Source organism: Hyperoodon ampullatus (assembly GCF_949752795.1).
Source record: "Hyperoodon ampullatus genome assembly, chromosome: 7".
In the NCBI taxonomy this organism is placed as follows: Eukaryota; Metazoa; Chordata; class Mammalia; order Artiodactyla; family Ziphiidae; genus Hyperoodon; species Hyperoodon ampullatus.
The window spans coordinates 64,141,595-64,164,232 of record NC_136920.1 but is presented as its reverse complement, the minus strand read 5'-3'; the positions used below and the strand labels follow the sequence as shown (position 1 = coordinate 64,164,232).

The following is a 22,638-nucleotide window of genomic DNA, read 5'->3' as shown; positions in this document are numbered from 1 at the left end:
GCCAGGTGCTTTCCACATCTCATCTCCTGGGCGGTAACTGAAGCACCGAGGTGAAGTGAGCACACAGCCAGCAGACTGTGAAGGATTTACTACAGCTAAATCCTTCTCTGAAATCCCAGCTCTTGCTCTTTCAACCCCTCCCCTATTTCCTGAGCTGAGCCTCCCCGGGCAGGTGATTCTGGGGACACCCCGTGCGTCGGTGGGACCGGGTGCGGCCGCAGAGAGGCCGCAAACCGCAGAGCTGAGCCCAGCCCGGGCCAGGCGCCCTCTCTTGGGCTGTGGGCTGCAACTCAGATAATACCACCGCTTGTTCTCAGGTGTTTTCTCCCAGGGCCATGGACTCCTCCGCAGGGCCTGGGATGCCTTTGCCCAAATACTGCAGCGTGGTCACAATCCTGAAGGCCCCTGCCTGGGCCAGCGCTGCTTCTCCCTGGGAACTCTCCTTCGCCTGCCCTCTCGCTTCCCAAGCACCCTGGCTCACCCGGCAGAGCCCCCTCACCAGGTATCGATCTCGGCTTCCTTTTTCCTCTCTGTTCTTGGTTCTAGATGGTGGGAGAGATGGCCCAGGAGGGAGAAAGCTTGCTTCCTGGGAAGGCCGAAAGGGTTCTTTACCGTGTGGGCTCTGAGTTGCTTGGGGTTTAATATTCCCCTAGTCTAAACTGCACTCCCAGTGACATCAAAGTTTGACCTGGCTTTCATCCCACCTTTTAGCGGAGTGGCAGATGTCAGAGTTGGCATGTGTGAGGGAAGGCAGTCAGGCATCATCAGTTATAAAACTTCTAGCTCATTTTACCATCAGCTCTGAGACTTGCCATGGGACTACATGAGAAATTAGGGTTTCTGCTACCAGCTGCTAAGGTGAGGTCTCCAGGTCCCTCCTCAAGTTCCCTCAGTATCCCTCAGTTATCCTGGCTTTTTATGAATGGTATCCTTAGTTGGCTGTCTACAGTGTGAATACGAGAGGGGAAAGGAAGCTCAGCCTATAAGCACATACAGGTGGTGCAAGTCCCAGGGATTCATGTCCATGCTATTCAAGTCAGTCTGCCCAGGTTAGAGACACGCCAGCCTGAACCCTTTAGCCCCTTTCTTGATTCACCTGTGTAGACCATCTCATTCAAAGCCTGAGTTAAGCATCCCTGTATCCGGGCTTGCCCACAAAGTAAACAGTTTTTTTCAGAAACCCAAACCCTGACTCAACAATTCCCTACAGCTTGGTCCTGTCCACAAAATTTCCCAGAACTAACTTCTCCTTTTTTCTGTCTCACAGCCTCCTAGTCAGCTCCTCTGTGCTTCCCGTGCTCAAATGCCTCCTCCTCTCTTATTACCCCACAGTGCTCAGCTTTCTTGCAATTTTGCTCCTTTGGCATCACCATCCAAGCCTCCACGCCTCATCGTGGAATCCCACACACCGCCTCAGAATTTCCCTTCCTGGAATTCTTTCCTGGCCTGCTGTCTAGTCTCAGACCAGCACTCATAACCAGAATATATAAAGGCTAATCCCACCCTGATTACCTTGAAACAATTCCCAATCCTCAAACGACGGTTCCCTTCACTCTCCTCTCCTCCTGCCCCTTCCAGTAGCTTACCTTATCTTACTGGAAGTCACAGATTGCCACTCTTTACATGGATTTCTGTTCCATATTGCCTTATCTGTCATGCACACACCATGGCGCTGCTCAGATCTAACTCTGAAACATGTTTCTTGATGGTTTTAGGTCTTGGTTTTCTCTACTCCCTAATTCCATTTGCTTTTTCCCAGATATGCATCTTATGACCCGTGTCTCCACATTGCTGACCCAGCATGGCAGGGGCCTGGCTGACTGAGAAGAGGTGGACATGCTGCGGATGCATGGGTCCTGGCAAGAAGTGAAGCAGATGGCTTTTATTACAGGGGCTGCTCCCGAGGCAAGTCCCTAAGTCCCAACATCTCCCCATATGCTCCTCTGGGTGGCCCTGTCATACCTGATATGCCTCAGCTGTGTGTGCCCAGCAGTTCAGTTTCTTGGATAAGCACAGATCTTCCATGGTCAGGATGCAGAAGTGAAAATGTAATGTCAGTGAGTGCATTAATTTGCTAGGGCTGGGTAACAAAGTGGCACCAGCTGAGTGGCTTAAACAACGGAAATTGTCTCTCGGTTCTGGGGACTGGAAGTCCAGGTGTTGGCAGGGTTGGTGATTCTGAGGGCTGTGAGGGAGGATCTGTTCCATGTGCCTTTCCTAACTTCTGGTGGTTTGCTGTCAATCTTTGGTGTTCCTTGGCTTGTAGAAGCATCCCCCTGATCTTGGCCTTCATATTCACATGGTGTTCTCCCTGGGTGCATGTCTGTGTTTAAATTTCCCCTTTTTGTAAGGACACCAGTCATTGGATTAGGGGCCCACCCTACTCAGCCGTACTCAGTGTGACTTTGTCTTAAGTCGTTACATCTGCAATGACCCTGTTCCCAAATAAGGTCACGTTCTGAGGTACTAGGGGCTAGGACATCAACATATGAATTTGGTGGGGTAACTATTCAATCCATAACAGTAAAGAAAATATACAGTAAAAGCACTTTGTTCAGGAAAATTCAGTGTGTCAAATTATGGGCGCCAGCGTAAGGGAAAGAGGAGCAAAACGTGTGTACCTCGTGTAAGCCTGTGTCCCTCCACACAGGAGCACGGTGCCTGCGTGCTGGGACCAGGCCTGGGCTTTACTTTGATGGCTACTTGCTTCTTTGGGACTTTTCTCTTCCCACAAAGAGTCAGACTTTGTGAATGTGGATCCATAGAGGGAAAACAAGTGTGATTTCTAAAAATATATATAAATTATAGAATTTCCAAACAAAAGTCATTTTGTTATTTTCAAGTAACTAATATGTAATTTCAAATGAAATATTAACAGGGTTTTGCTCAAATATAGATCCTGTCTAGTGGTTTGATAAAAGTCAATTTGTAAGCTTGTTCTTTTAATTAGCTTAGTACTTGTCCTGCCCTCTCTGCCAGGCTGCTCATTTGCTTCCTTTGCCTAGCCTCCCCTCATGGACGTAACGGCAGTGCAGAGGGCTGCTCCAACAGCCCCAGCCTGTCCTCGCCCGAGAGGGCCTGTGGATGATACCCCACCCCTGGCTGGCTGCGGACACAGGGACAACACTTCCTGGGAGTGCTGGGAGGAGGGGGTGTGCTTGGGGAAAGATCCAGAGGACCCAGGTTACTCCTGTGAGTTGCAGGCCAAATATAAAGATAGGAGAAAAACGAAACAAAACAAAACAGGAAAAGGAAGAGCACGGGACAGGAAAGGCAAGAAGTGATAAACAAGAGTTGCCACGGCAAGAAGCAGAGGGAAGAGCGTCCGCCTCACAGCCAGCCTGCCTCTGCCACAGCAGGCTCCCGAGCAGCGCCTGGCCCTACCCCCTTCCCTAACTGGGCCTTGCCCCGTGGGAGGGAGACCCTGGGCCTGGCCCTAGGTGTTGTGGGGAACCATGGTGCTCCCTGCAGTACTTCCTAATGCCAGCTCTTATTCTGAGTGTTTTCTTTCCCACAGCTGGAGAGGCAGGGGTTCCTGCTGGTGGAATTTGAGGCTCCCCTTGTCACATGCCCAGGGCTGCCAGCCCAGCGGCAGAGCGTGGTCTTGGAGGAAGATGTCATTCAGTTCTCGCCATCCGTGGCATACTCACTGTGACTTGGGGACAAGGTGCTGGCACTCTGGGGACCAGACCAACAGCACTATGGCCCCGGCACCATTCCTTTGGGCTTGGAGGCAAGAGACCCCCAGAGAGGTAAGGGAGCGCTCTGGCCTCCCAGTCCCCAGGAGCCAGGCTGGTGATCAGGCTGAGAGAGCAAAGGGTGTCTCTCCAGCTTAGGGGTTTTAGAGGCTTAAAAAATCCTGACCCTTTCACTTGCAGCTTCGTCCTGAGGGTGGCCACAGATAGACAAATCATATTTTTCAGATTATAAAATATTCTTTATCGGGGCAAAATAGCCCAAGGCTCCTATGTCTATGTTGGTTACTTAACCTATGGTGCGGTGAGGTTATCCTGGGGTCACACTAGTACTCATGGTCCCCCACCAAGTCGTCCAGAGACTGGGACAGTCCCCTTGTGCGAGGCCAGTCAGTCAGCATCGTTGTGTTCAGAGAGGCGACAGAAGGTTTCTCCCTCCCTTCCCGCACCTGAGGATGCGTCTTGGTTTTGACATGAAAACCAAGACATGGCGGCACAGGAAGGGGTGGTAAGCATGGGGCAGGCGAGGAAAGTCCCTGGCAGGCTCTCCAGGGAGAGGTGCGCGCGGGCAGAAGCAGAGCAGAGGGGCCGTGATGAGGCTTTGCTTCTGGGGAGGGGAGAACCCTTGTCCCATGATATGAAAGAGGCGGCTGTAACAAAATCGTGACCCTTTCTGTTATGTAGCATCCAAAGAAGAAGAAATTAATGTTCACTTCTGGAATGGCAGGACAGCTCCTGTGCCTCTTGGAGGGGTCAGGTGGGTGCCCCCAGCCGTCTGGAAGAAGGCTGTGGACAGGCTGCAGAAGCCTTTCACCACGGAGCACCCCAGGCCCCTCCTCTGGGCCCCTTGCTGCTCTCTGGTGGGGCCGGTCGCTGGATGTGTCACCGGCGGGCTTCCTCTGAGCACTCCGTTCCTGTGCCCTCCCTGCCACCCGCATGCCTGCTGCCAGCTGCTGGGCCAGGGCTGCCTCTGCTGCTGCCCCTTGGCTGGACCCACCTGGTGGCCTCTAACCAGAACCTCAGTGGTCACAGCTAGAGAGCATCCAGAGGCGGAGCTGAAGCCCACGGCACAGCTTTTGCCCCTTGAGGATCCTAAGGAGGAAGAAGTAGCAGCGCAGGCTCCCACGGCTGTTTCTTCCTCCTCTTCCTCCTCTTCTTCTGAAGAAGAGGATCTGGAGAATGAGCTGGAGATGGGCCTTCCCCAGAGGCTGCTGGTGGACAGCACAGGCAACACGGCCCCCATCCTTCTGGAGGAGTCTCCAAGGAGGCAGGGTGGCCTCTGCCAGCCGGAATGGAGGTACTGGAGGGGAAACGGGTCCGAGCCGCGTCCCGGGAAGCCAGGTGGACCTTTTCCTAAGGCAGGGCTGAGGCCTCTGCTCCCTTCCCTCCCAGGTGTCTCTCAGGAATCTGAGGCACATGTCCGCTGTGCTGGGATTGGAAGTAACACTTGGTCATGTCGAAGGGGGGGCCGTGACAAGAGGGAAACGTGGGCTTTATTGATTAAATGGAAACCTAACAAGAAAGGATGGGCTGATCTTTGTGCTAAGGTTTGCATCCCTATTTGACAACTGTCTTTTCTTTCTTCACTAGTCTCTACTGGCAGGACTCTGCCACTGTCCATTTCTAACCTCCCCTCCCTCGTTTTCCTTGAAGGCGTTGATTTTTCTCTAGATGTGCAGTCAGAATGCCTCCAAGTGTTGATTGGAGTCTTTCAGCGCCGAGAAGCTCAGAAACGGGTCTTTAAACACTGGCCATCAGACCCTACTCTCCAGATGGGCCTCTTAGGAAGTCAGAGCAGGAGGAACCAGGCACAGCCTTATGCGTCTCACTCTACCACTGAGAGGGGAGGCAGTGTCATTGTCATTGGCAACCTGCAGCCATCCCCAAACTTCTCTACCCAAGCAACATGCCCTTGTAGGTTTAGAGCAGTGTATCATTGATATGCCTCATGCCGTGCTATCTAAATTCCCAGTGGGGCCCAGAAAGAGCAGACGCCTAAGGCAGCTGGCAGAGCTTTGTGAAGGAGGTGACTTCATAAGCCAGCCCTAGACTAGATTCTTGGGGCCCTGTGCTGACTAACTCAACCTTCAGTGAACTAAATGAACATTCACTCTGGGGCAGGGATACTGAGGGTTAAAGAATACCACCGCTAAGGGCATAAGGATCTGTGGGCCATTCTAATAATTGGCTATAAGGAGAAATATAGTATCTTCAGGTACTTGGCCTGGCTTTCCGCTAGGTACTGGATTATTTGTTATGCTCTGGGCAAAGGTTAATTCTTGGAGCTGAACCATGAGAATCAGTGAGCCTGCCCTCTGCCAGGTCCTACCTCTGCACCCAAAGCTCTGGAGAGTATGCCTGCACGGGGCGTGAAGAAAGGGGCATCTCCAGCCCCCATCCCAGATGGTGCTGCACAGCACACTAACTAGCGAGGGGACCTGGTGAGGTGAAGCGTGTAAAACGACGTGTGTGCCTGGGCTAGAAACAATGGCAAATACCAGAGCTTTTCTTCTCTCCCCTCCAGATCTTGTATCCTTTTAAGGAAATGTGCTGCTTTGCTTCTCCTAACTGCGCTTGATTGCCATCAAGCACTGATGCTTCACAGTCTGGTGTGAGGCTCTACCTCCTAAGGATCCTCTTGTACGGGTCCTCCGCCCTCCACGCTTTTGGCTCCTTTTAGTTGCAGGCAGTGAGGTTACTGTCTGAGACTAACCTAACAATCCCAGAGGGCCAGGATTCATGCCAGCAGTCATGCTGCTCTCCACCCTCGCTTATGACTGAAACAGGGTTCAGACAGTTAAGGGGTTCTTTGATCCTTGATACACTTCATAAGTCAAGTCTAATCCCATCAAAATGGTGGCATATTCAACTAACTGAGTTTTGGGTTTAGGAACAAGACTTTGCAACATCGGGAAAGAAGAGAAGGGCAACAAACAACAGACAGTGAAAACCACAGCAGTGGGGAGTCCCAGGGAGCTGGTCCTGGAAGCCACTGGCATGAAGCCACTACAGATCCTGCCAGAGGAAGCTGAACACAAAAAATTGAGTCGGGGTACTGCGGCACATCAGGGAGACCAGAATTCCCCCTAAACTAAAAGCCCCAAGGATCTAGGTAAAGCAGATGGCTGGGAAGGGGCTTCTGAAGGACTCCTTCCATGGTTCTTTGACCTTCGGGGGTCATACCACTTTTGAGAATGATAAAACCTATGGCCCCTCTTCCCAGAAAAATGCACACACCCACAATTTTGCATATGATTTCAGAAGGCTTACAGAACCCACGAATTTCATCACTAGGGGTGCAAGGATCCCCAGTTAACTGACCCCTCTACACTATGGTGGTGGGCGTGGGCCTGCTTTACTAGGCCTTCAGTCCGTGAGAGTCTGTTCTTTGCTACGAAATGCGAATATAGCTCTACTTAAACCTTTGTATTCTTTTTTTTTTTAGATATATATTTTTTTGATGTGTATGATTTTTAAAGTCTTTTATTGAATTTTTTGCAATATTGCTTCTGTTTTGTTTTTTTGGTGTTTTGGCTGTGAGGCATGTGGGATCATAGCTCCCCGACCAGGGATAGAACCCGCACCCCCTGCATTGGAGGGTGAAGTCTTAACCACTGGACTGCCAGGGAGGTCCCCAAACCTTTGTTTTCATCATATAAAATACTGGCCTTTTTTCTGAGCAAAGACATGTTCAAAACGAGGTGACTCCCTAGGCAACTAAACTGAGAGATCCAACAATACTGTTGGTGTGGTAGCTTAAAGATGTTTAGGACACATCAATGACTTTGTCATTTTAAGGATCGAACGTCACTGATTTTAAAGTCAGAATAAGACTCTCAGGACTTCTTTTTCTCTTGTAGGAAGCTAAAGAGTAGATACCTGAGGAGGAGTTAGTTACAAAGTGGCTGACACAAGGCCTTCTTCTATGGAAATGGTACAGTGCAGGCCACAGGTGATAATCCAATAAGCAGCATCTTCACCCCAGGAAGACATCCTTGCAGATGAGTGGCACCTGTCCTAAGGGGCACAGGAGTGTGGCGGCCTTGGCGAGGGCTCCCTTCCAGGGGCCTGGTGCGATCTGCTTGAGGATGCCTCTTCCACAGAAGATGCCTCTTCTACAGAACATGGTTGGCCTGCTTTGGGCAAATGTGTCCACAGCCTCTCTGCCATCTTTTCATAAAGCCTCAGTTGTACATGAGTAACATTTTGTTTGACTTCTTAATGCCAATAAAAAGGAATTCTCTTCATTTCCAAATTTCTCACTTTACTATCATAATTAACCTTTACTTGGGAAGCAAGCAGTAAAAACTATTCAGACAGCATCATTACACTATTACTTCAGGCAGAAGAGGATGAGGGGACTTTCAAGTTAAAATAGGCACTGAAAGAGACAAACTCCAGTTCCTAGGAAAGCTGACCCTCTACAGTCAGTCAGCATTAAAAGCAGGATTAATGTGTAAATTTTAAGAGGACATATGGTAGCTTTATTCTTCTTGATACTTAAAAAACAAACAAGAAAAAGGTGATGTCTGCGATGGTCAACATCATATGGGGAAGACCAAGTCCACACTTTGTCCTGAATCAACTGCTACCACGTGAGTCTTCTTGGTCAAGTCATTTACACCCACAGTGATGGAATAGGTCCCTGGATATACTTCTATGTAGAGGTCCTTAGACATGTTCTCAGCCTGGAAGGAAAAGTGGATATTAGCAGTTTAGAGATTTTATGTCCCAGTGCCATCAGGGCACCTCCTCCCGGCTCCCACTGTGTGTGATGGAGTGAGTTACTAATGTGGGAGATAGAGGTCCTGCTTTCAAGGCTTGGCTTGGCAACGTAATAGGACTGCCATTTAGGCCAGTCTCAGCCTCTCCTTATGCTTGTTTCCTTATTTCTAAAATTAGCTCACAAATAAGCATGTATGTGAAAACACTAAATTGTTATAGGAACATGAAGGATCATAAAAGGAACACTCTGGTTGGAGTAGAAAGGTTAAGAATCAGGTAGAGGGAAAGGCTAATGACGATTGCTTTGGGGCTCAAAAGTAGGCAGTGGCACTTGTTATCACAGATCAGCAGTGATGGCAAGGCGCTGTGGGATAATGAGAAGTATTCTTTTTAACTGTGCTTTGCTAAGTTCATTATTAGGAGGATGAAACATTTCTTTTCACCTAAAGCTGAGAACACTATGAGTAGATTCCACTTTGTCATGCAGAAAGTCAGCTGGCTGGCTAAAGCCCTCCCTTGGAGGCCGGTTCTCCTATGCAGATGGTCCCCAACTTATAATGGTCAGACTTATGGTTTTTTTATTTTACGATAGTGTGAAAGTGATACGCATTCAGTAGAAACCATACTTCCAGTTTTGAATTGTGATCTTTTCCCGGGCTGGCGGTGTGCAGCACGATACTCTCTAGTGATGCTGGGCAGCGGCGGTGAGTGATCTCCCAGTCAGCCACGGGGATCACGAGGGTGAACAACTGATGCACTTATAACCATCCTGCACCCATACAACCAGTCTGTTTTTCACTTTCAGTACAGCATTCAATAAATTATCAATACATGAACTATTCAAAACTTTATTATAAAGTAGGTTTTGTGTCAGATGATTTTGCCCAACTGCAGGGTATGTAAGTGTTCTGAGCACGTTTAAGGTAGGCGAGGCTGAGCTATGACGTTCAGTAGGTTAGGTGTATTAAATGCACTTTTGGGCTTCCCTGGTGGCGCAGTGGTTAAGAATCCACCTGCCAGTGCGGAGGACAGGGGTTTGATCCCTGGTCCAGGAAGATCCCACATGCTGCGGAGCAACTAAGCCCGTGCGCCACAACTACTGAGCCTGCAGTCTAGAGCCCGTGCTCTGCAACAAAGAGTAACCCCTGCTCGCCGCAACTAGAGAAAGCCCGCGCGCAGCAAGGAAGACCCAACGCAGCCAAAAATAAATAAATAAAAATTTAAAAGTAAAAATAAAATAAATGCACTTTCAATTTATGATATTTTCAACTTACAATGGGTTTATCGGGATGTAAGTAAAAGAAGATCAATACTGCAAAACACTGGAAGCTGGAGTTAGTGGAAAGATTTATGTTTAGAGCTGAGCTGAGCACAAGCCATTCTCCAAGGACAGACTTCATGCCTGGCTGGGAAGTGGTCGTGGCAGATGTGCAGGCAGAGGAAGGGTCTCAGCTCAAATGGCCAAAGAGCAAAGTCACAAACCAGAAAAGAGCCTGTAATTAAGAGCCAAAGCGCCTATCCCACAACTGGGAGACCACGACCAGTGCTTACTCAATGCTCAGAAGGAGCCACAGGCAGAAGCTGTCATTTCTACACCACCCCTGGGGGTGGGGGGGCAGGTGAACCAAACTACTGGCCAGTAAATTCTGCTAGGAGGAATAAATGATAATATTTATACTTTTATGAAACTTCCTCTCTTTCCATCTTGCAAATAGATTTGAAGCCAAGGTTTTCCGAAGCTGCTTTATGCTATATCCTTTCATGCCCAGTTACTGCAAAATTGGAGGCTTATCATCATTTAACTGATGTGAATATGTATGAGAACGCCACAACTATTTATTGGTCATCAACTATGAAAATAAACAAAAGGAGGTTTCAGAAAATACAGCTATATCAGAATTGCAGAAAGCCAAGGATGCTTCATTTGTCTGCATAAAAGGGGCAAGATTGGCATCTGTGATTCCAACACTGTGAACATCAGGAAGATTAGCATTACCAAAATACAGTAAGTATTGGAGGCATCAAAGCCTAACAACTTGTACTAAAAGCAGAATAGTCTTAGTTGCTACTAACTCTAGTATATTCTGAATCCTGGCTAGTAGCACACTGTATACAAACAAAAATTAAGCAAACTATTGCAGCAACACACCAGAGTTCCATTCCTCAGAATTCCAGCCCTTCCAAGTTCCAAAAGATTCCCTGGGTTCATGAACTAATGAATATTTTATCCTAAAAACATCACTGTATGTTTTCACAGAGAAACATTTGCAGAAAATAGGAACAAATCCCTTCAAATGTTTTGGAACCTGATCTAACCAAATGTATACGTTTCAGAATTTCAGCAATGGTTTTCACTTTGTAAGCAGGAGGGTCAGGCCCCTCCTGCTGCTTGAACAGATGGTGGAATTCCAACAGGACCCACTGCCAGCCCAGCTGAGCTGTAGGAATGGAGATATGAATACTTTGCATTCTTTCCAACCACAACTATGAGTTCAGGCACAAAAAATATTCCTGAAATTTCAAGTGAAGGAAGGATACCAAGGAAACATAATTTTACACTGAACTAAAATGTTGTACACTGTCCCCAAGGGTAAAAATATCCCAACTTAAAAATACTATAGATCAAGTACAAAGAACCCTATAGTAACCAGATCAGTTCATGGAATTGCAGTGGTGGTGGAGCCCAGTACCCTAGAAGTTCTGTACTCACAGGCTGGGATGCCTCTAGTGCACACTCTGATGCCTGACGGATGCCTCCAACACGAAGGGGGGTGTCTTTTCTCTGAAGAGTGAGGTAGAAACACTGATTAGGGCCCAAACTTTGACTTCTGGATGGTAGAGAGAAAATTTGTCCTACTTAATTAGGAACTAACAATTGTTCTGTCAGTGTTTTTCAAGTTGTCACCTAAGTTCTTAAGGCTTTTAGTGAAATGTGCGAAGTATTTTTAGTCAGATGTTTACCATGATTACCTTTTATCCTTACATGGGCTTTGGACTCAGACCTGAGTTTGAATCCTATCTCTGTCATTTACTGAGAGGGACAGATTAATTTCTCTATGCCTTGGTTTCCTAGTCTATAGCTTCGGCATACTACACTGTAAGGAAGATCTAAAGTGCAAAAGTGATTGACATTTAACAGGCTCTCAGAAAATAGAATTCTCTTCCAAGGTTCTCCCAGCAGTGGGAGTACTAGAGGGGAAGAGGCTGAACTGAGAAAGTCAATTTCCCTTAGAGGCACCAATTTACGTCTTATAGGAAGGGATGGGAGGGATACGAATGACTCTTGCTCACATGTAACTCCCTTAGGGTCAAGCACTCTTAAGAGGGCCTAGGCCAGGGCAGAAGAGGAAGCCCAGGATCCAGGCTCTGGTGTTACCCCTTGTACCCCAGGCCAGGGAAACAGGATGGCTCACATCCCTGCGGCCACTCTCCCGTCCCTTCCCTAAACCCACAGGCCAGAGAAATCAGGAATCCAACCTGTGGATTAGACTCTGAACTTAAGTTTGCTATCTTTGAGTACAACCAGGGGAGTTTAAAAAGAAAAACAAAAGCAAAAAAAAGCCTACTCTCCCCAGAAACAACAACAAAGGAGTCCTGTTGAATCAGTTCAACAAGTAGAGTCTTTGGCTTCCCAGAGTGACATGTGGTAAAATACAGGTAATTTGCAGTGAGAGGCTTGTAATTATTATCTTTAGGAAAAGCATTTTGTTAAAAAGAAACCCCCCAAGGGCTTCCCTGGTGGCGCAGTGGTTGAGAGTCTGCCTGCCGATGCAGGGGACGCGGGTTCGTGCCCTGGTCTGGGAGGATCCCACGTGCCGCGGAGCGGCTGGGCCCGTGAGCCATGGCCGCTGAGCCTGCGCGTCCGGAGCCTGTGCTCCACAACGGGAGAGGCCACAGCGGTGAGAGGCCCACGTACCACCAAAAAAAAAAAAAAAAAAGAAACCCCCTCCTTGCATTTCCTTTTTTAAAATTACCAAAGACATGATACTTATCACTACCTTAGAGTGAAATATGTGATTATTAAAAATCTCTTTCAGGGCTTCCCTGGTGGGGCAGTGGTTGAGAGTCTGCCTGCCGATGCAGGAGACATGGGCTCGTGCCCCGGTCCGGGAAGGTCCCACATGCCGCGGAGTGGCTGGGCCCGTGAGCCATGGCCACTGAGCCTGCGCATCCGGAGCCTGTGCTCCGCAACGGGAGAGGCCACAACAGTGAGAGGCCCACGTACCGCAAAAAAAAAGAATCTCTTTCATACCCCTAGATGTAGAAGAGGATATTTGAAGCGCTTTTTGTTAAGCCTGTCCAAGAATCCCTTGGCCCAGGACTGCAGGTTCAACTGAAGATCCGACAGTGGCATCAATCTCTTATTTTGGACAAAAACTCCTATTTCATGTTCATTGCTGTAAGTTCTCTAAGGCTGGGAGGTGAAACATTTCTGTTGAGCGCTGTAATGCTGAGTCACCCAGGCATCCAATAATACAATCCAGCAGGAGCTCCAAGATGTAGGGCCTCCTATCTTGGGAAGCTGAGGGCACAGCACAGCACAGCTGAGGATACATACCTGACCATTCCCAGTGTCCGAGCACAATTGCAGCTTCGACTTCCCTCTGTGATAACGATAGACGTGGGTTGCCCCTCCTTCCTCTGGCACAGATGAATAATATTTCTAGAGAAGTAATGTGAAAGATGCTGGGTAACCAAATAGACTGGTCAAATTTTCAAAAAACTCCTTGTTACTTGGGCAAAGTATGGTTAAGGAGGGAGGCAAGAGAGCAAAGGTAAATTACCTGCCCTCTTGAGAGGCCTCTGAAGTCATGTAACAAATCTTAGCCCGTGTAAAGTGGCTGCAGAGAAGGAAACTGCACTTGGCCTTACTTTGCTGCCATCTGCTGCCTCTGTAGGGCAAGAACTCTGGCAACTCAAGCTGGGTAGGACCATACTCTCTGCCAGGTTAAATAATTTTCACAACATCCTCACCCCGAGGTCAAATACACAAGCCCTTTCATCTCCTCTCATGACAACTTCTGACAAACAGGTCTGTGTCTACTAAGTCTCAGACAAGGACAAGAGAAGAGAGAGGTGCGTGTCCTTGAGATTTAGAAATACAACAGGAAATGTAACATAAACGCAACAGCTATGCAGCCATTCTCCCCATGCAGAGGAGGGAAGGGAGAAGACTCCGATTTAAGCAAAAATAATCCAAAGGATCAGAATGCAGTTTTTTTCTTGTCTACTTCCTTCCTCCCCCTCAAAGTTAACCTCAGACTTGCCCCTGATTGTGACTAATGATGAGGACAACATAAGCCTGCTTGTTTTGAACAAAGGGTAGGGACAGTGTTTAAGGCAAGAGACCAAAAGAATGAGAAGCTGGGGAAAGCATGTCAGGACATGGCTCTAATGATGTAATTTAGGGGATGCTTCAAAATTCTGAAAGCAAACTCAAACACCGTTCTTAATTCTATTTCTAGAAAGCTGAGGGGTTCTGAGCCTCCATTCCTTAATGGAGGTTTGAAATAAAGCATGAACTGAAAACCAAAATGAAGAACACCAATTTGCTAAACCTCAAACCAAAGACAAATATTATTCCTTTTACTGACCCATGAACCAAAGTGTTTAACTTGATCACTTTATAGCAGAGCCAAAGTTACGGATTTTTCTAAAACCATTTAACAAAATAATAACATAAAAATACTCTCTGAACTGTATCTCACTGGTTGGAATCCTATTTTTGGAGTCACAAGGATTTTATAAAAGATGTAGAAATATTAGAGATTTTTTGAATCTTAATATTCATTATGAAATTGAAAAGCAGGACAGAAACAAGGTATTCTCTTCCTTCTGCCGTACAGACCAAGCACCCTTACAACCACATAAGAATCATAAAATGTTAAGGCTGGAAGAGACCACAGAGTCTGTTTTAATTCCCAGAAGACAGAGAGTACCTTCCATGCAGGTGATTTTCTTGAATGTTGGCTGCCTGCCTTCAACATTCCCTCAAAGTACTTAAAGATGACCTTAGTGTATGGTTTTGAGAAGAGGGCCTTTAAAACCTTTGTTCACCCACTTCAATGAATGGGACCAAAAATCTCACATAAGTCCCCTGTGCTACAGTTTATGACAATTTTCTGGTGTTCATCTCTCAGTGGAAACCAAAGAAACAGACTATAAGGGCTGGAAAGGACTTGAAACATCGTCATTTTACCATGTGGGAAGGTAAGGCTGAGAGAGACTAACTAGCCTAGGGCATTATAGCCAGGAAGTGGCAGAACACAGGTCTGATTCCTGGGAGGCTGCTCCTGCCATTAAGCCACACTACCTCTGATGAGGGCACTGCATCTGTGCCACATAACCACCTCTGTGGCCAACAAGTGATACGGACCCAAAGGGGCATACTTAAAAACTACATTACCAGGGGGACTTCCCTGGTGGCCAGTGGTTAAGACTCTGTGCTTCCAATGCAGGGGGTGCAAGTTGGTTGGGGAACTAGGATCCCACATGCTGTGTGGCCACACACACACACACACACACACACAAAAGCACACACTACCTTACCAGGGACTTGGAACAGAGATTAAGATCTAATGGAGGGATTCTGTTTCAGTTTTTGCTTTGAAAACAGAGAGGCTCGGTTCCAGTTTAGAACGATCTTACTGATTAAAAAAAAAAATTCAGTTCAAAGTTTTAAAAACCGCTAATATTCGGACTTGTTTTGGAATTCAGCAAATAAGCCCCGCCCCCCCAAATAATAGTGAGGGCAGATCTTTTCTGGCTTGTGCATTGCTGTATCCTCATAACAGTTGAAGTTAAGCATTCAATATTTGTTGAATGAATTCTAACCTGGATTTATCACCTGGTTTAAATCCTTGGCTGTTTACAACCTGCCCACGAAGGCAGGGCAGGGTGAACAGGCAGTCTTCCAGATTCTCCCTAAATTCCACAAAAATCCACTTTGTGATCCATCAGCAGGCAGATCAGGGGCATGACTTTGGCCACCAACTTACCCCACACTGACTTGAAGTATAGTCCATGAATTCAGCCATTGTTCTGAAGGAAGCACTGAGGGTTGGGTGTCTTTCTTCTCTCTATTTGAATAAACGGCAAGTCACAGGTGAGATCTGTATTCCCTACTGGAGAAGGAAGTCATTTTGGGAATACCTTCCTTTTTACTTTTTGAAAGGCCACTGCAAGTTTAAGTGAGTAAAAGGCTCTTACTGAGAAAGAATTCCAACTCTAAAAGGAATACACAGACATGCAATTTTTCCAGGACAAAGATAGGTTTGTTGGCTTTCCTCTAGTATCAAATGGTAGCCTGTAAGAATTGTTGTAAAAAGTAACCAACCAGGGCCGAGCACTAGCGGTCTCTAGCGGTATCCTAAAGCTAGCCAATAGGAATCTGTCAAATGTCAAGAGTTTTCAAAAGGCTTTCCGGTTCACTGTCCTGATACTTAACAGCTTCCGCCAAGGACAGCATCCCTCGGGTGCTGCTGTGTGGCGTGCCCAGGTTCTCAGCAAGCCGCTGCTGAGCGAATGAATGGGCTGGTCCCGCAGCACTGGGGCCCTCACCTCTCCTGGGACAAGGCGAAGGGGGCCGGCTGCCGGCCCTCTTTCTCTGTAGGGCCGCTCCCGGGAAATGACCCCCACGCTGCCTTTGGGAAGCTCCACCGAATGCCAGTCCACCGCCCTCCTTTTGGCCCGCTCCAGCACTTCTTGACCCAGCCTAGCCGAGCGTTGCAGGGAACGTCGGTCCACCCCGTTCAGCGCCGCGGCCGCCAAACAGTTCTCCATGTCTCCCTGCGAGGGCACATACACACAAACACCGGCGGGTTAGCGGGCCTCCGGGACCCCGCTCCAGCTCGGGGTCGGACCCAGGGCCTCGACCTCCCCGGCGACCGCCACCCCCCGGCTCCGCCCAACGCGCTCTCCAGCGGGCTCGGTGTCAGGGGCGAAGGCATGCGCCCGGACGCCCTCCATTTCCGTCTCCCCCTCCCTCGCTAGGAAGCCCTCACCCAGCCGGCCTCTCAAGGCGCATGCGCTCAGCGCACGGTCGTCGAGGGAGGGCTGGGCCTGGAGCATCCTGCGCCGGCGCAGCAGGCCATGGGCGGTGAGGGGTCGAGGGGCGTGGCGGGGGCGGTGAAGAGCACGGCCAGCACAGGACAAGCCTACGGTGTCCGGGCCGCCGCTCCAGTGAGCGTGTTTCCGGGCTAAGTGCCAGAGCGTAGGGGGCGGGGCGGGGCCTGCCAGCTGGCGGGTCGCGGGAACCGGAGTCGACCCAGTGGCGGAGGCTGTGTGTCCACGCTGTTGCAGGAGCCCCTGGGCCAGGGTCTGGCCCTTAGAGGTCGTCTCCGCCGCTCAACGCGGAGAACCTGGTGTAAAGTCAGGTGGTCTGTTGGGCTAAGAAGTTGTGGGGAGTAAGACGCGTGCCTCCAGGCGCCTATTAATGCCTGGTCTATATTTTGGGATATCGCTACTCTAAAACCTCTTTTGTTTGGGCGATGACTAGGATAGGCCAAACAGTGCGGCTGCCACAGTGGCGTTTGGAGGAGGGAGTCTGTCTGGCCAGCAGGCTGTGGGCTGTGGGCTGTCCGGCCCACAGGGCCAGGGGTGCCTGCGTTGTGTGTAGGGCCTCTCGTAATCCCCTCGTGGTTGCTTCCTCACTCCTCCGGTGAGAAGTATAGACTCACACCTTTTTTGGAGGCCTATTCTCTCGGGGGCAGGGGTTCACCTTTCAAGAATAGTTGCCCCACGTTTAAATAAGGAGCCGTGCGTCTTTACCTTCCATTCCACGCCACCGGTTATCTGGTAGGAGATACAGGGTCTCATTGAGAATTAGTGACTTCGCTACACCATCCTGGCGCGCAGCGAAGCCTTGTTGCTCAGGAGGGACCACTTTAAGGGCCACGAGGAAATCCTCAGTGCTGAGGAGGTCTCCTCAGCAGATGGCTTGATTAGCAGTTCTGAGCTATCAGGTGTGTATGAGGATACTACTACAACCTCCATCTGCACTGTTGCTCATTTCCTGCTTTCCTCTCCGAGCGAAATTGAATGGCAGTCTTCATTATCCTCGGGATAGTTTTCATTGTAGGGGTTTTCTAAAACTTTTCCCTCAATAAGTGTTTATCAGGGGCCTCCTTTAGACCATAGTGGTTTTATGCACAGGGTCCCAAATATCCAGTCTGGAGAGCTGAGTTTGAATTCAGACTCTGTCACTTTTTTGCTGTGTGATTCTGGGCAAACAAATTAACTTCTTTGAGCCTCACTTTTCCTCATCTCTCTTCTAGAGGATACCAATAGTACCAATCTTCATAGACTGTGAGCTTCTTGAGGACATGGACCATATCTGCCTTGTTTACTGAGTTTAAGAGTCATCTAGTATTTTATTTGCCACAGAAGGGACTGAAAATAGCGACTGAATGCATGAATAGGTTGCTGAAAGGATTTTGTGAGAGAATTCCTGTAAAATACTCAGCACGATGCCTTGCCAAGAATAAGTGCTCCATAGATATAGCTACCATTACGTGCCAGGCACTGCCCTAGGAGTGGTGGGGAATACAAAGTATAAAGGAGAACTTAAAAGAGGGAATGATGCACATAAAATCTGTAATGCTAGGAATGAAATATTAAGATTTTGTTCATAAGCTGTTTGCTGTAAGATTGATCCAGATAAGTGCTACGAAGCTTAGAGGAGAAATATATATTGTTCAGCTGGGGGATCAAGAAAGGTTTTGTAGGAAGGAAGCATTTGAGCTGGGCCTTGAAGGATGGCCTAGGAATTAATGGGAGAAGGGGTAGTTAAGATACCTGTTAATTGCTCTTATAATGAATGTAGTTAGGGGTGAGATAGAATTTGTTCTTCTTTTATTATTTATGGATTTCAAGATCCTGGCTCCATAACTGTTATCTGTGTCTGTGTAAGCATGAGCAGACTACTTAACTATTCTATACCTCAGTTTTGTCATCTATAAAATGGGAATAATAACAGTACATTCCTCATAGGGTAGTTGTGAGGATCAAATAAGTTAATATATGTAAAGTGCTTTAAATAGTACTTAGCACATAGTAAATGCTCAATAAATATTAGCTAGTATTATTTTCTTCATCAGACTTCAGCCTTCTCTCCCAATATGCCCTCACTCATCTGAGACTACATCTATACTGCACCCCACTTGACTCTCTTCCCCAGGAGTCTTATTACTACTCTCCACTCCCAATTCCATTCCAGTTGCAGCATTATCTTTCTGTCAAGGGAAGTTTTTGAAATCCTCCATGATTCCCAAATGCAACCTATGTTTTCATGGCCTTTTTTTTTTAAAAAAAATATTGTGGTACTTATCCCAATCTGATTTAAATTATATGTAGTTCTGGTTAGTTCTCTCCTATCAGCTTATAAACTTCTTGAAGGTGGAAAGTGTTCCTTATTTGTCCCTAAGTATCCAGGGACTGTTGAGCAGTAGGTGTTCAATAGATATTTGTTGAATTTACTGATTGAATTTTTAATTTAAATAGATTCCTTTTAGGCCAGATAAGAATTGGCTTCTTAAAAAAATCCACGTACATACACTTTAATGAATTCAATGAATATTCAGTTGTAACTAATTTTCCCAGAATTTAACATTTAGAAATATATGGGAAAGAAGTTGCTTGGAATGAAACTGAAGCCTGAAGACTGACATGAAATTAAACCTTTGTGTTTGTCTTTATGTTTATAAATATATATATGTATATATATATGTTTAAAAATAATTTCAACATTTGTACTGTAAGCCACAGATTGAGAGAATCCTTTTTCTCTTTTTTAAGATTGGATGGAAAAAAATGATGGAACATGACCTGCCATCAGGACCCTTGTGAATCAAACACAGCCCAAGCCAGGTACTCCTGAAAGCCACTGGTAGAGACTTAGAAATGGACCAACAAATAGAGGGAGGGCATATAATCAGGAATGTACCTGATCATTGATGGAGAAAGAAACCATTGGTATAAGTCTTCCATGATTTCTCTCTTCATAAGGGTAAATTCATTACAGAGAACACATAGAAGTTATTTGTCTATGTTTGGGGGAATAGATGACTGGAGGAAGCCGTTATTCCTGAGATCTGAGGAAAGAGATTGATGCCATATTTGGGACTTTTTGAGGACAAAAAACAAATCTAGTGAAGAGCAGTGTAAATTCTTTTTCTCTATATGGAGGGGGCAAAAAAGGGTTAAAAACGTAGGATGCAAAAGTGGGTGTCATGCCAGTTAGACAATGATTTATACTGCACATACCAAAGAATGTATAAATCATTTTATCTGACAGGTGGTATTTTTATTTCTTCAACAGACTTAGAGAGCTTTAGAATCATTATAGCTTTGTAAAGTAGTATTACAGTCATTAGATCATGACTGAGTCATTAGATCATTCATTTTGCCTGATTACATCAACTCATTAGGTTATTGGGGAATGAAAGAAACTCATCAAAATTGCCATCGCAATTATATAGATTAAAGAAAATGAATCCAACTTCTGAGAATTAGCTTTCACAAAATGTTAAAAATTGACTGGAAGTTAAAAAATTGATTGCAGCGCAGGAATGATTAGTGAAAAGTTTTGTCATTTTAAAAACATCAGAGATGAAAGGAATAGTAATTTTGGAAGCTATAAATAATTGGAATCCATGTAGAGTTTTTAAAAAACTACTTTGAGGCATAATTTACATGTAAAATTCACCTGATCGAAGTATACAATTCAGTACATTTTAGTTAATTTATGCAATCATCACCACAATCCAGTCTTGGAACATTTTCATGACCTAAAAAAGAAGCCTAGTGTCCACCATGTGCAGTCAGTCTTAGCTCCCACCCCTAGACCCAGGCGAACACTATTCTGCTTGCCATTTCAATAAATTTGCCTTTTCTGTCCAGTTCCTATAAACGAATCTTATAATATGTGACCTTTTTGTCTGGCTTCTTTCACTTAGCATGATGTTTTTGAGGTTCATCCATATTGTAGCCTGTATCAGTACTTCATTCCTTTTTATGGCTGAATAATATTGCATCGCTATATTAATATACTACATTTTGTTTATCCATTTACCAGTTGTTTCCAGCTTGGGGCTGTTATGAATAAGGCTGCTATGAAAGATTGGGTATAAGACTTTGTGGATACAGGTTTTCATTTCTCTTGGGGAGATACTTAGGAGTTAAATTGCTGGGTGCTACAGTAAATTTATGTTTAACATTTTAAGAGACTGCCAAACTGTTTTCCAGAGTGGCTGTACCATTTTACATTTCCATAAGCAATGTATGAAGGTTCCAATTTTTCTACATCCTCCTCAGTGCTTGTTATCGTCTTTTTTTTTTTTTAATTTGGCTGCGTCGGGTCTTAGTTGCGGCACGCGGTATCTCTCGTTGCAGTATGTGGTTCAGTAGTTGCGGCTCACAGGCATTCTACTTGTGGCGTGTAGCCTCAGTAGTTGCGGCATGTGGGCTCTCTAGTTGTGATGCATGGGCTCCAGAGTGCACGGGCTCAGTAGTTGCGGTGCGTGGGCTCAGTAGTTGCGGCGCGTGGGCTTAGTTGCCCCACAGCATGTGGGATCTTAGTTCCCCAACCAGGGATTGAACCCATGTTCCTTGCATTGGAAGGTAGATTCTTTTTTTTTTTTTTTTTTTTTTGCTGTACGCGGGCCTCTCACTGCTGTGGCCTCTCCCGTTGCAGAGCACAGGCTCCGGACACACAGGCTCCGCAGCCATGGCTCACGGGCCCAGCCGCTCCGCGGCATGTGGGATCTTCCGGGATCGGGGCACGAACCCGTGTCCCCTGCATCGGCAGGCGGACTCTCAACCACTGCGCCACCAGGGAAGCCCGGAAGGTAGATTCTTAACCACTGGACCACCAGGGAAGTCCCTGTTATTGTCTTTTCGATTATAGTCATTCTAATGGGTGTGAAGTAGTATCTCATTGTGATTTTAATTTGCATTTCCTTAATGGCTAATGATGTTGAACATGTTTTCTTGTGGTTGTTAGCTATTCCTATTTCTTCTTTCATGAAATGTCTATTCAAATCTTCTGCTCCAGTTTTAAATTGTTTTTTTTTTAATTGAGTTATAAGAGTTCTTATTTTTAACAAGAATTCTTTATCAGTCATATGATTTATAAGTATTTTCTCCCAGTCTGTGTCATGGCTTTCATTTTCATAATAGTGTCTTTTGAAGCACAAACATCTTAAATATTGATGAAGTCCAACTTACTAATTTTTTTCTTTTATGGATTGTACAATATTTTTGGTGTCATATCTAAATATATCTTTGCCTAACCCAAGGTCATGAAAATTTTTCCCTATGTTTTCTTCTAAAAGCTTTATATTTTAGTTTTTACATTTAGGTTTATGCCATTTTGCATTCATTTGTATGTGTTATGAGATAAGGGTCTTTATTCTTCTCTTTACATGCAGATGTCCAATTATCTTAGTACCATTTGTTGAAAAGACTATCCTTTTCTCATTAAATTGTTTTGGCACTTTTGTTAAATATCAATTATTTAACAAATTAAATATAAGGATCAGCTTTTGAATTTTTAATTCTGTTCCATTGATCTGTGTTTGTCCTTATGTCAGTATCACACTGTCTTGATTATTATAGCTTTCTAGTAAGTTTGGAAATTGGCAGCTATGAATCCATCAACTATGTTCTTAATTTTCAAAATTGTTTTGGTATTCTAGGTCATTTGTATTTTCATAAAATTTAAATTCAGTTTATCAGCTTATGCATAATTATTAGGATTTTGATACAGGTTGTACTGAATCTATAGATCAATTTAGGAAGAATTGTAATCTTAGCATTAGGTTTTCGAATTCATGAAAATGAAACATCTGTGTATTTCAGGGTTTTTTTTTAGTTTTTCTCAGCAATGTTGTATAGCTATTACTGTACTCTTGCACTTCTTTTAACAACTGTATTGAATACTTAATTTTTTATGTCATTGGGAATAGAATTGTTTTCCTGATTTTATTTGCAGATTATATACTAGTATATAGAAATATAGTTGATTTTTACATATTGATATTGTGTCCTGTGACCTTGCTGAATTCATTTGCTGGTACTAGGAAGTTTTTTGTGGATTCTTGTGTTCATTGCACTTCTTGAATGGGTAGATTGTTTTTCCTCATATTTGGGAAGTTTGGGGCCTTTTTTTCCTGCCCTTCTCTCTCTCTCTCCTCCTTCTGGGGCTCCCCTTACACATATG

At 45.9% G+C, this 22,638-nt stretch overlaps 2 protein-coding genes across 3 annotated transcripts; one reads left to right on the top strand and one right to left on the bottom strand.

The window, feature by feature from the left end:
- Positions 1-335: 335 nt before the first annotated feature.
- On the top strand, positions 336-7,933 carry LOC307056724 (uncharacterized protein C11orf16; the record flags this gene model as incomplete). Its single annotated transcript, XM_079709578.1, is given in 8 exon segments — positions 336-502; positions 1,760-1,817; positions 1,821-1,917; positions 3,501-3,652; positions 3,656-3,752; positions 4,380-5,036; positions 6,586-6,807; positions 7,556-7,933. Coding segments are annotated over 7 exon segments (1,428 nt in total). The 3' UTR covers positions 6,786-6,807; positions 7,556-7,933.
- A 223-nt stretch (positions 7,934-8,156) lies between these two features.
- On the bottom strand, positions 8,157-16,511 carry AKIP1 (A-kinase interacting protein 1). 2 transcript variants are annotated; one of them, XM_079709217.1, is made up of 6 exons: positions 16,424-16,511; positions 15,981-16,208; positions 15,419-15,499; positions 12,979-13,083; positions 11,131-11,202; positions 8,157-8,383 (listed from the first exon to the last, which is right to left on the bottom strand). In XM_079709217.1, exons 2-6 carry the CDS (start codon positions 16,200-16,202, stop codon positions 8,240-8,242), a joined length of 624 nt encoding a protein of 207 aa, XP_079565343.1. In that variant the 5' UTR covers positions 16,203-16,208; positions 16,424-16,511; the 3' UTR covers positions 8,157-8,239. The 2 variants fall into 2 exon arrangements, with proteins under 2 accessions (XP_079565343.1, XP_079565344.1); XM_079709218.1 differs by lacking the exons at positions 11,131-11,202; positions 16,424-16,511 and having other exon boundaries at positions 15,981-16,395.
- Between the last annotated feature and the right edge of the window lie 6,127 nt (positions 16,512-22,638).